The 13,949-nt window shown below is 39.8% G+C and overlaps 1 protein-coding gene across 12 annotated transcripts in view; it reads right to left on the bottom strand.

The window, feature by feature from the left end:
• The window catches only part of Neo1 (neogenin 1), a 198,757-nt gene extending 187,733 nt beyond the window's left edge, over positions 1 to 11,024 (bottom strand). For 8 of the 12 annotated variants that reach the window (XM_003462198.5, XM_005000074.4, XM_005000069.4 and 5 more), the window contains exon 1: positions 10,568 to 11,024. In XM_003462198.5, the coding sequence (XP_003462246.2) occupies positions 10,568 to 10,700 (133 nt within the window). In that variant the 5' untranslated portion in view covers positions 10,701 to 11,024. The remainder of the gene's footprint in view (positions 1 to 10,567) is intronic. The other 4 variants (XM_005000071.4, XM_005000072.4, XM_005000073.4 and 1 more) reach the window with 4 other exon arrangements.
• Between the last annotated feature and the right edge of the window lie 2,925 nt (positions 11,025 to 13,949).

The raw sequence follows: 13,949 nt of genomic DNA, 5'->3' as shown, positions 1-13,949 counted from the left end.
CAAAGACATGCTTGAAAATTTCTCACAACACAAATCAGAGAAAGGACAAAAAAAAAAAAAAAGAGGCATTGTTCAGATCAACTCTTCCACTGAGAATAACTGAAGAAACTAGATAAAATAATAAAATATAATATGTGTATGTGTGTGTGTGAGAGAGAGAGAGAGACAGAGAGACAGAGACAGCAATCGAAGCAATAACGAATTGAGGGATGAAGACTCAGAAAGCAAGAGAATCCAGAGGCTGCCTGGTATTTGGAACTCCTTTTTGCTCACAAATATGGGATTCTAAAGGCTACACGTAAGAGGCTGAGATGATCACAGCTTTTTATAGATCCAGTTCCTGCCAGGAAAAAAACTGGGACCAGGGCTTGTTGAAAAGGCAGGTAAACCTCTTAGAATGTAGTTTAGGACCCAAAAGGACTATATCCAAGAAGCAAAGTATTTCAGCTCGCAGGGTTGAAAGCTTAGTTTTAAATCATCTCAACCCCTAAATGAATTAAAATGCCCTGAGATTATTAGTGCTAATATGATCACCTACTAGAAGCAAAGGTAAATTCTTTCTAAGAGAAGACACCACCATGCAGATCATCCCTTCATATACAGTACATAGAACTCAATTATAAACAAGCATATGAAAAGTCAAGATAGCACCAGAATTCAGGAGCATAAATCCCAAGAATATATATAATGAGAGGATTAAAAAAGATATAGAAATACAAGGTAGAAAGCTTCCACAAAAACATGAAAACTAAATAAAACAAAATGAAATTCTAGAACAGAAAAATTCAACAGGTGAAAGTACGAATTCAATAAATGGAGTGCTGCCCCTGGATAGAGTGTATGAAATCTAAAGAAATCATTGCTACTGTCCTAAACAAGGAAAGCAGGGAGCAGAGAAGCTAAAAAAGCATAATTCTTCTGAACCCATCAGAAAGAGAAGTGTGCAAAGAAGCCTAAGTGAACTAAATTCCAATGGGACTGAAGAAATATTTGAAGGCCAAAGGCCTTCCCAAACTGATGAAAGTAATCATCCCAGATACCAGAAGTTCAATAAGCAGTTAAATACAATGAAAAAACACAAACAGGTATAACACAGTTAAATTTCTCACAAGCACAACTAAAGTGGCCCAAGGTTGGAAGTGGGAGGTAGAGAGACTGACCAAAGGAGAAAAGATCTACAGCTGACTATTCACCAAAAGGAGATCAAGTTCAACAAACAATGGAATGACATACTATTTAAAGGACAGAAAAAAAAAAAACTATCTTCCTAGTTATACATTCAGTACCCTACTGAAGACGAAATGAAAATGTTTTGAGACAGTCAAAAGCTGAGAAAATTAATTTCCTGCAGACCTAAGTAAATACTAAAGACTATTTCTCCAGGCACAAGAAAGCTTCCCACAGGGAAACTCAAAGACACAGAAATAAATGAAGAGTAACTGAGAAAGTAAACATGTGGGCAGATCTAAATAAATAATGACTTAAAAAAAATGTCTTGTAGATCTTAAATATAAAACTAACATACATAACAATAATATAAAAATCAGAAGGGAAAGGCAAATGGTTATAAAGACCTTATATTGTTTAAGAAATGATACACGTATAGTCAAAGGTGCATTAGGAACCACTAAATGAACAATAAATTATACTGTCAAGCTAAACAAGAAAAACTAATAAAAAAAAGGAAAAGTGAGAAAAGGAAACAGAGAGTAGGTAGGGCAAAGAAAAATGAAATAGAAGCTGTAAAGTCAAAGTTATCAGTTATTACATTAAAGAGCCATGTCCCATTAAAAATACAAAATTTGTCAAATACAACAAAAAACACTAACTACATGCTCCATTACAAGTCTTCTATAGATTACAAAAAAGCTGAAAAGAAAAATTAAAAAACAGAAACATTTAAACATTAACCAAAACACAGCTGATACAGCTATATTAGAATAAGACTGCTCAGCTTTAGGATGAATAGAATTCCTAAAGATAACAATAAGAACCCACTCACTGGAAAGATAATTCGGAATTTGTATGCATCTATTATTATAGTCTCAAAATACAAGAAGCATGGAATGACAAAAAAGGTTAAAAAATGTCATGGAAAGTAAGAACAAAAGAGCAAATATACTTCCTCTGGCTTCTTTACTAGCATCACAATCATCTTTAAAAATTATGATTTCTTCACCTAATAACCACTTCTCCATTACGTAACAAATGATAAACATTAGAATAAAAATGAAACTTTCATGAAATACTTACTGACCAAGTACATTTCCATTTGCTTTTGTCTTTACTCTGCCTCATACCACTTTATCTCCTAGCCAAAAAACAAAACTATCCATCTAAAAAACTATGTACGGCTTCAAAACCACTCAGATTCTCAGGAACTTAGTCAAATTTCCCAGGACACATATATCTTTATTCTCTTCACCAAAAACTCACTACTCACTTAACAACCTAAGTATACCAGCCATCAGGTAACAATATAAACCAAATTACATCTATGTTATCTAATTTTCCTGTCTTTTTAGCTAGCTTCTCCATCTACTGTATAATAATAATAACAACAAGAATGAACACAATCTATGTTTAATGAATGAGTAAGGTAATATAGGCTCTATTTTTAACATGGACACATGATAACTCATTCATTGTTCACCTCATTCCAATATGGTGAGTGGTAAGTTACTATAAATGTTATTTAAAGAATTATTCAAAACTTTTTATAAACCATCATCCTCTCTACCACTCTAACTCAGGGTCACACCATGAGTAGGGGTTAGACAGAGAACCAGCATTACATATTTGAGAACTATTCCATTTATTTATATACACGTTTCTCACAAAGCTATTCAGGGGCAAAACAAACCTTAATATTTTACATAATTCTTATTCTAAGTACAGTTGCAGTATCTCCATAAATAGAGGTTATTTCTTTCCTTAGGAAACTCAATTAAGGATGTATGCCTAAATCTTTGTCTCTAAATATTTTTTCTTCCTAAGTGATAAGCTCTATTTTCATGACTTGAACTGTGATCACTTTCATTAGCTAATTCCAGAACACACATGTGTAGCCTATACTTCTCATCAGAGCTCTAATTCTATAAACCACTTACAAAAATGTTCTGCCAGCCTCTTAGGCTCAAAGTGTCCAAAGTGGCCTCAAATTGGCAAAGACTATGAAGTCTGAACATGACTAGTATGTGGCAATATACAAGGTATAAATCAGAGCTTTTTGGCAAACAACTTGGAAATAACCCCCCAGAATGTAATATGTGAGTACTCCTACTTTACAATTCTGCATCTACAGAGTCATTACATGATATGCCTGCACACCAACACAAGACATTTATAAAAAATAGGCTCACTTCACCATTTGTTTGCAATACGGTTTTACACCTCAAACATCCCCCCACCCCTGCTGAAAGTCTGATGTGTTCAGAGGTGGAAGTTTTGGAAGGTGACTGGGACGTAACTCATCAGTGGGATCAGTGTTAAATGTGTCAGGAGGTGAGGGCTGGGTTAGAAAAGGAAAGTCACTTGGGGGTGTGACACAGAAGGAGGGTGTATTCTTATCCCTGGTTCCTCCCTTCTTTCTCGGCTCCCTGGTTGCCAGAGGATGAACAGCCTTGCTCCTCCATACCACCATGCACTTCATGGTTGGCCTTGGAGTCAGCCAACCATGCCTGGACAGAACCTTCAGAAACCATAAGCCAGAATAAATTCCCCTCCTGTAAATTTGAGTGTTAGGTATTTTGTTCTAGCAGTAGGAAATAGTGTAATACATTATAGATTAGTAGATAATAGATAATTAATAGATCAATAGTTTTCATTCAAAAATTTGTGATCAAACACACACACAACTCTAGTTATACAGATTACGATACATCAATAAAACCATATGGAGAGAAAAACGACTGTGATAAATATATATGCAGATACAAAGAGGTCCTAAGACAAGCTTAAAAAACAGTATGCACAGTATACTCCAACTTATTTGTGTTATACATGTACTGTCATCTTGAATACTTAACTGCATATATAAAATATAAAGTCCATAGCTATTAAAAGTGATTACCTCTGTGAACAGAATTGGAGCATAAGATTTTTCTTTCTTTCTTTTTTTTTGGTACCAGGAATTGAACACATGACTTGTTCCTACCAGGCTAGTGCTGTGCCACTAAGCTATATTCCAGGCTCTGGAGCATATGATTTCATATTTTATTTTATGGATCATTCAAAATTTTACAGTTTTTAATTTTTTAAGAGGCACATCAACAATTAACTTTACCCAAACATTAAAAAGCCACATACAGCGGGGGATTTAGCTCAGAAGCATAAGTGCCTGCCTTGCAAGCGCATGGTGGTGAGTTCAATCTCTAGTACCGATTTTTAAAAAAAAGCCACATACATAATTTAGTGCCTAGGTTTATCAATGCTGCTAGTAAAATGCTATGGGGGCGGGGGTTCAGAGTTGGGAACAAAGAAAAAATAAACCAGGCCCAGCCCTCTCTTCCTCCTATCCTATTCACTCTCCCTTTCTTTCCATTTCAGACAGCAAACTGGATCCAAACTAATTTCAAGTAAGATAAGACTCCAGAAATTCCTGAGACAAGATGTTATCTCCCAGCCAGCAAATGCACAGAGGGGTAAAAGAACAGGGCAGAGACAGGCCATGTCCATCAGCAAATGCACAGAGGGGTAAAAGAACAGGGCAGAGACAGGCCATGTCCATCAGCAACGGAGAAGAAATCTTCCTCATCCCAGATAATTATTTCTGTTTATAGGAAGATCTTTCTGTTCTTATGCTTATTTTAGGCATTCTCAAACAGTTCTTTCACCACAAATATTAGATGCTTATTCTGCCTAAGTATTTGTGATAATATTAGCACCTAGTATTTGTGATATTATAAAATTGTAAGTTAAAATACCTCACAATTACTTAACATGGAACTTACATTTTATGAACTGAGCCCTGAAGCTACTTTACACATATAAAATAAAATCATATATATTGATTTACAAGCAATGTAAGATTTTTCCAATCATACTCATTATTCCTAATATCTTCAATATCAGAATCTCAGTAACAAAACACATAGCTAGTTGCCTTTTTTCCTCTTACACTAAAAATTTAACCCAAGGCTTTTGCACTGAGCTACATCCCCAGCCCTTTTAAAATTTTTAGACAAGGTCTTACTAAGTCGTTAAACTGCCAAAGTTTGGTTCAAGTTTGTGATCTTCCTGCTTCATTTCCTCCAGAGCTGGGATTACAGACTTGTGCCACCACATTGTGCCAAGAACACAGGCTTGGTGCCTGGGGATATAGCTCAGTGGCACAAGTGCCTGCCTGGTCAGGAATTCAACCCCAGTACTAGCAAAAAATTAAAAAAAGAACAGAGGCTTTTGGGCTAGAAACACCTGTATTCAAGTGCCCAATTTTCTACATGACAGCGATGAGACCTCTGGCACTTCAGGCTCAGTTTTCTAATCTGCAGAAATGGGGGACTATTGTCATCTTTTTCTTAGAGTTGCATAAAAAAATTAAATACATGTAATAGAGTTAGTGCAGTGCCTGCAACTCTATGTGTTCTATAAATAGAGGAGATTATTAATATTACATTCCCTAGAATATGATACACACATTTTAAATAATCTGTATATACTGGGTTACAAAGATCTCTAAAACACCGTTAGGTGAAAAATGCAATTTGAAAGCAATAGTATAATCATGCTTTTGCTTAAAAAAAGAGAGGGGCACACATGCAAATACAACAGGGAAAAGTATTAGAAATGGTTATTCATGGCTTAAAAATGAATTTGCTGATAGAAGTGATAAATGTATTATAAACTGTTTAAAATGAACTTGTGCTTTTAAATTTTTTAATAAATGATTCAAATATGACAATAAAGTAAAATGTTATAAATTTAAGTAAAAACATCAAAAGTTGTATGCACATATTCCTAATTACAGTGTAAAAAGGACAAGCCATATAGAGAGTAATTAGAAATAGAACAAAATTATGGCAATGGATCTGAATAACCTCTTTGGTCTTTTATATCCAAAAGTTTTGAATTTAAAAAAAAACCCTTTCATTGTAAATGAATACAAAATTTGGTCTGTATTTTTAAAACCTCTTTCACTTGATTGCGTTGCCTCACACTTTTTTTAAAAGCTTAAGCATAAGACATGACCTCATCTAACTAACTAAGCTCTCTGGTCAATAGAATCTTGCCTATAGGTGTTTCCTTTGTTTGTTCCGTTACAGATACAATACTACTCAGTTGCCAAAACAATGAAATGGCAAACATCATCCAATCACCTGGAAGTCTCTTATGAAATAAAATATTTGGGGGAAAAAAGACTACTAGATAGAAACACCATAAAATAAGATTACTGTTACCTCAATATTTTTCTTGATGTAGAGAAAACTCAGAAGGCAGAAACCAACACGGATCAACAGAAAAGTTTCTATATTTTAATACAATTATAGTATATTTTTAAAAGTTCATAAGGAAACATTACAAGTATTTTACCACAATACAATAATTTATAGTTTATAAGCAATTTTATTCTGACAATCCCATTAAATAAGGAATTATTCTTTCCTGCCTAGAGCCCCCAACCTAAAGATATATGAAACTGTAGAACCAAGAGTTATATTCCCATGACTCCATATACAAATCCTTTATCCATTCTCCCATATCACAATTTATTTAACATCACTTATTTATGTTCAAACATATTACTAACAGCAGTCACATTTCTTATCTGCTTAAAACATTCTTGCCAGAAATCTATGACTTCTTTTGCACCTCTGACAGGCACATCAGGGCATGGATCCTTTTTTACAGACAACTCAGCAAGATCAATAATCTTTCCAAAGATGACACAACCAACAAACACTAAAATGGCAGCAAAACCAAGAGGATGACCAAGTTCACAAAGAATCAGAACACTACAGAAAATGACTAAAGGAATTAAGGGTAACTGGGACACACACACACACACACACACACACACACACACACACACACAAGAAGCACTTGCATGCATATATACAAATTCCATTAGACAGGTGAAAGGCCATCAAGATGTTTGCAGGATGGTCCTGGGAGTTAAAAACTAAGGCAACTCAACGCTCATTCAATAGACATTTACTGTCATCCACTTTGTGCAAGACATTCAGCTTCACTAGACATATAAAAGACAAGTAAGACAGTGTTAATCTTCATGAAGTGGTGACTCGCAAAGATAAAGTAAGTAACACAAAAAGTATCCCAAAAGGGACAGAAACAGAGAACAAGGACTATGGAGACTCTTTGTGAAGAGAAGTTGGTAGAGCAAAGTCACTGGTGGAACAAGGAGTTTCAGAAGTGGATGAGGTGTGGTGGGAACTGATTTTAACCAGAAGAACAGCACGTGCAAGGACATAGAGACAAGAAAGTGAGTTAGCCTGGTGTAACACAAGGTACATACTAAGGGTGACAAAAGAGGAGACTTTAAATTGGGATTAGAGAAGTGGTGGTAAAGAACACAAAGGTTTGGACTCTAATACCCAACCTGAGGAGCACTAATAAGAGATGTTAAGAGGGGCAGAGGCATGCTTAGGGAAATATGTCAAAAAGCTTATTCCAGCAAGAGGACAGGACCGTTACCCTTCCTGACGGTAATAGTGAAGTCAAAGAGATTGATGGAGACACTATTGCTAGTCCAGTTGGGGATGAAGAGGAAGAAATATAGATTCACAAAATACCAAGTAGATAAAAACCAAACAGAACTACTGACTACTGAAATGAGAGAAACAGAAGGCCTTTTAGATCTTAAATCGGGCAAGCAGATAAACACTGATGGCCAAACAACAGGTGACACAAGACAAATTCATAGGATCACCCCAACAACTTGAGAGCCCTAATAGGGGAATTGGTTGTTGTTGGGGAAAAGGGATAAAGAAAGTTAGAGGCAGGAGCACCAAAGTCTATTCGGTGAAAAGACCAATTGGGCATGTGGAGAGAGTGGATAGTCATTACCTTACAGGTAGCAACTGAAGACAAGGAAAGAATATAAAGAATGAGATAAACATAGATAACAACACTCAATGAGTAGGTGAGAGAAAAAAGTGAAAAGACAAATGAACCCTTAAAAGTAAGCAATGAATCAGATAGTTTGATGCTGATCAAAAGAAGAGAAAAAAATATTCAAGAACTGTACTTCATAAAGCAAAATCTTCTAGAAGTTCTTCAAAACAGAAATGGATTACCGAGTGAGGAAAGGAATCATGTCATCAGGTAAATGGCCTCAGGCAGAAGCTGAAGGTTTTGAATTGAGGAGACATGCAATGCATGGATACTTTGGCAAGCCATCTCCCAACAATCTCTTCACTAATCTTTTCCTCCTTCCTAAAACCAGATTGTGTGCCTACTCATTTCAAACCCTTCCTCAGTGCTGACTGTTTGCTATGCTATCATCAGTCCTTCACTGTCCTCCTCCTCCGTATGTCCATACATCAACCCTAAAATGAAAAAACTATGTTTATCCTGTGCTCATACCTGTTTTTCTCCACCTTTTACTGCTCTACCACTCTACAAAAAGATTTGAGTCTACTACTCTACAAAAATTAAATTTGACAAACACCATCTGATGTACTGAGAGCGTGTTACAGCTCTTCCTTCCTCAGTTTTCCATTCCCTAGACCTCTTCCACAAAGCATGACCCAACTGGGCAAGCCCTGCCTACTCCTTTCACTTCTGTAATGAGACAGGAGGTTAACTGAACACACTTTGGACAGAGAACGACAGGATCTGTGTTCTTCACCCAAGTACACTAAGTAGCTGGCTCTATATCACCCCCTAGACCTCACTTCGGAGCCACCCTGATGCGAACTAGGTTAATTCTCCCACATACTTTCTCAAAACCTATTCTCCTTTGTAGTGCTTATCACAATAACTTAATGTCAAAATTAGTAGATGAATCAATATCTTTCCTACCTAAATCCTAGATTGCAAACTCCCTCAAGGCAGAAAGCATACAGACTTGTGCCTCATCAGTGCAAAATAAAAACCCAGATTAAGTTAATGCTGAAACATGTTAAGATCACTTTCTAAGACACTGCTCTCATTACTGTTAACCTAAGTAATAAAATTACTAGCACTCAAAAAATAACAAAACTTTAAGTAGAAACTCCATCTATTACCTGAAACACACATATTTCCTACACTTACATGTAAAACTAAAAAGAGTAAGAAGAACTTGTTTTCTAAGACTGTTACACTTTTCTTGTCCATTCCCACGAAAAGGAAGTTGGATCAGTTACCTACATTTCAGGACTGAAGGGTGTATGCTAAATCTTGTACAGGCTAAATGTGCAAGTAAACATCACGAATCAGTGATTCCAACTTGACCTTAATACTTTATTATGTACTTGTTTAGACTAATAATGAATACTCATTGGGACTTTAGGGTTAAAGCTATTCCTTAACACTAGTAAGTCATGATACACACAACACACTTCAAGAAAATCAGCCAAGTCACACTTCAATATGATTTTTAAATATTCCATATAGGTCAAAGTAAAACGTGCTGGTTGAGCAATTACAAGTTACTACTGTGCCCTATCAGATATCTTTCAAATGTAAAAACTTCGTATCTCACCAAAGTAAGTTAAACTTTTGTCAAGTTTTATAATATACCACCTTGATCAAACAATTTGAACAGATTACATGTTAATCTGTCCTTGAACTGCTGAGTATGTTCTGCTCCTCAACAACACTCAAGACCTGGCCCCCTGGAAACAAGAATGCAAGTGATTCCAGTGATCCATGATATGCAAGAAACTGAAAACGACTTTCGAAGTTTAACATATTTATATGTTAGCACTTGAAAACAATATACCAGTACTTAACATCCAATGCTGGGATAATTCCCTAAGAGTGATTAATAGATTGTAAATATAGTTGCAAATCTCAAAAAAGCAGCATTTCATAACAGAAACAATGAAAGACCGGCTATAATCCAATGATTACTTGGAGCCGCTCTCCAAGTTGTCCCGTGGTTAAGTGAACACCACTGGTCTTAAAGGAGACAAGTGTGTCCGCAATACCCTCTGGGAAGGCCGCACACTCGGGTTCCGATCTCAGCGCAGTCTCCCGGGACCTGCAGGGGTTTCCTGGGGCTGCAGAACCTGGGAAATCCCAGGCCAGGCAAAGAGGAGTTCGAGCTCCCTCCCCCTCCTGTTCCTGAAAATTAATGAATTGGCCGTACGATTGTTTATTTAATGAGGTGTGTAGTGGCCTCTACTGGTGCTAGTGTGAGCACAAGAATGTCCCACTCTTACAAGTGGGATGAGCCTGGGGGAGGGGAGCAGGCGAGGGGTGAACCTGCCTCCGGGTACAAAGCGTAGAGCAAGACCCTAGGGCCCCGACCCCGCTTCGTAGTGCCTCCTGCCCCCTCCCGCCCACCTTCCCCACGCGAGACCCCCTTCTTCCCAGCCCCGCGAGCCGAGGTGGAGAAGTTCCCGCACGTTTCCTCCCGGATCCCGAACAAAAACCGCGCAGCCGCGCCCGCCCAGCTCACCTGCGGACGGCAGCGGGGCCCCGCTCCTGGCGGCCCCGGCGCCGGGAGCCAGGCGTGCGAGCAGCAGCAGAAGGCAGCTCAGCCAGAAGCAGGAGGCGCTCAGGCGCCGCCGGGCCCCCCGCTCCGCCGCCATCTCGGCCCCGCGAGGCAGCGGACGGCGACGGCGGCGGCGGCGGCGACAGCGCCGGCAGCGCTCGCCTCTACCCTCGCGAGCCTCAGCCGGTCCCCCACCGCAGGCTCGACTCCGGACCAGCACGGCCTGACCCGGCGGCCCGCACGGCCCCTCAGGCAGAAGGGGAGACTTGGGGGCGCCTCCTTCCTGCAGGGGGGCGGGGAGGGAGTAGAGCAGAGAGGGGGCGTTCGTCAGTCCATGCCCGGGCGGCGGGAAGGGGGTAGCAAGGGGGCGGCGGCTCGGGCTCCAGGTTCCAGGCGCCGCCACCCGCCGCTGACTCCGGCTCCACACACCACCGGGAGGGGGCGGAGACAGCGGGCGGCGGGGGCGGGGACGGGGCCCGGGTGCGCTCCCCCACCCTTTCCCCTGCCGCGCACGCGCACGCGCGTTCTCTCAATCCCGCTGCCTCTGGCGCGGCGTGCGGCCCTCCCCGCTCCAATCCCGGCGGCCGCCTCGCGGGCCGGGGCGAGGGCAGGCGAAGGGACCGCTCCCCTCCCCCTCCTCCGCGAAGTCGAAGACGGGCGCGGGGCGCGCTCGCAGGGCGCTGCTGCTGGCGTCAGGGAAACCCTGGAGAAGCGGTCTCCCCTCCCCCCTTTCCTCCGCCTCCTCTCTCTCTCCCCGCCTCTTGCTCCTCGCCGGTGGGGTGTGTCCTCCCAGCCACCTCGCGAGTAGCCTCAGGGTGCGGAGACCTCTGGCGCGACAGGCGCTGGGAAAACCGGGCTGTTCTCGGAGGCCGCGGCGGGCGCGCACCTTTGCTCAGCCCGGGTCCCGGGCCTCTATATAGGGCCGCAGAGGAAACCCAATGGCCTCCGGGAGGAAACCTGGGTGCACTAGGGGTCGACTCGGGGATTTATGTGCTCGCCAAAAACAATAGCGAGCCCGCCAGGTTCCCGCCGCCCTGGCTCGGCTCCAGCGGGAGGGGCCCTGCGCCCCGCTGACCTAGCGCTCTGGGCCGGCCGGGGGCCAGGGACCCGGGTGCGGACAAAGGTGCCCCGCGCCCGCTCCTGTGGAGCCATCCGGGCCCGGATCTAGCCCCGTTACCACCACCGCCACCCCCGAGGGCTGATTTGGGGACAGAACTGCGGTATTTTTCCTGTACCCTGGAGGAGTACTTAGCGCTTGTGTACCTAGGTATCAATCCTGTCTTTCGCCAGTAAACCTGGAGCAATCAGGCTGTGATTTTTAAGACACTTTGGTGATCGTGAGGCGGCATCTCAGCTCCCTAGAGTTAGCTGGAAGCAGTTTGTAGTTCCACCGCTGATGAGAATACTGATTCTGTTATGATCTACATCCGTGGAAATATTTTAAAAGAAAATTTCTTTGGTTATATACTTGGAGAATCACGTCTGGTTGTTGATATGAGTTGAATTTGTGTTCACGCTTCTGAATAATCAACCCGATGCATTGCTTCGCGCAAAAAAATAGCTATTTCTTAACACATCCCCTTGTGCCTTCTCTAGTTACTTTCTTCGAATATTTTATAGTAAAGTGCCAAAATAAACAATATAAGGCGTAGATTAACATTGGAAGGGAAGAGCTCAGAAACCTCATAAAAACCTCTTAAATCATCATCAACATAGTGAAATGAGGGACACTAGTCCCAGTTCTTTGCAACAGTTGATTTAAAAGAGCAAACACGCTTATTGTTTTCCATTAGGGAAACCATTTAAATACCTTTTGTTTTGGCTAGAGTTGTTAACTACAAAAAATACTTCCTAAATATCCTCCTGATTGACCTGTTAAATTAAAAAAAGATTATCTCCCAATTACTTCACAAGTATTTGCTTAATTAACCTTTAATAATCACATCATTATGCAGTTTTTCTGAGATAATTAATGAGAAAAAGCTCTTCGGAAAGTATTGTCTTGGAAATGTTAATTTTCAACTATCATTTCTATGGCTGAAATTTTTTGTTTTAATATAAAACTATAAAATGTGTCATGCGACTTCTAAAATGAAGCTTACATTTATCATCAAGTTTTCAAAAATATGAGTTGTGGCTAATAACAGACTGATTTTCATATATGACTTCTTTAAAGTGTCTTATTAATTTACCAGCCCATCGTGTATCTTGAGTGTATATTAAAAAGTTTAAAGCATTTTCTGAAAAATAGGGTGCCTAACATATATTTCTGACTTGTTTCAATTTGCAGTTTTCATAAAAGCTACTCTACTAAAACACTAATAAATGAAGCCCTAGATATAAAGTTACAGATTTTAAATAAGTTCAAGAGTAAGATGGTAAGGTAACCCAGGCACACACTTCAATTCTGATCCTTTATTCCAATGTCACTGTCACTGTTGACATCCCCTTTTAAAAGTCATCTTCTGGAGTCATTAACCTCTCCTTTGTTTAGTAAGGCATATCTGAGAAGAGCTTTTCTCAGGCATCTCATTCATCATTCTCATTCGCCAGAACCAGATTTTCAAAAAAAAAAACCCTAGTTCACAACTATATTGCTAAGCAACATATTTTTATGCAAGTCTGAATTACTAATCTATGAACAGATATTAAACCCTTGTGAAAAGTAACACTTTTTTCATCTAAGTAAAGTTAAAACATGAGCTCCTTATTAAAGGAATAGTGCACAAAGAAACGTTAGAGCAAAGAAAACAGAGTGGCCATTGTATGTTAGTGTAAGTTATCGAACTGCAGGCCAAAAATAACTAGACCAAATATTCTTGTGAAATTTATTCTAAGTATATTTTGGTATTAAAAATTAAATGAAAATGAAAACCTATTAATTTAAAACTTGGTAGAAATCTTACTTTCTATAGTAAAAAGTTTTGTCTTGTCTTTCTATAGTAAAAAGTTTTGTCTTTTAGCATTTGTGAGGCAATATAGTTCAATGTTTCATTGATCCGGTAATGAGATTCTGCCTGACTCCCTGGCTCAATGCATGTATCCAGAAGAAGAGAGCTAGCCAGTGACCAGTAGATTGCAGGATAGAATGCTTGCTTGTTATGGCAGATTTCAACCAAAAGTTACATCTTAAGAACATGATTTACTTCTGTACAAACAGGTATTTTTACATTTGCCCTTTACATTTTACTAGGTAAGAATTATTTTTCTCTCCCTTTCACTTGCAAAAGCCACCTGTTCTAGAAAGCCATTTTTGATTAAGCCTAATTAAGAAGAATCTGTGCTCCTTAAGGACAAAACCTACACAGGATTAATTTTGCTTCTCATATGTTGCTTAATTGTACAT

Source organism: Cavia porcellus, unplaced genomic scaffold (assembly GCF_034190915.1).
Source record: "Cavia porcellus strain 051 isolate PalLab524CR breed Dunkin Hartley unplaced genomic scaffold, mCavPor4.1 scaffold_38, whole genome shotgun sequence".
NCBI lineage: Eukaryota > Metazoa > Chordata > Mammalia > Rodentia > Caviidae > Cavia > Cavia porcellus.
The sequence above is the reverse complement of the archived record's forward strand: the minus strand, read 5'-3'. Positions and strand labels throughout refer to the sequence as shown.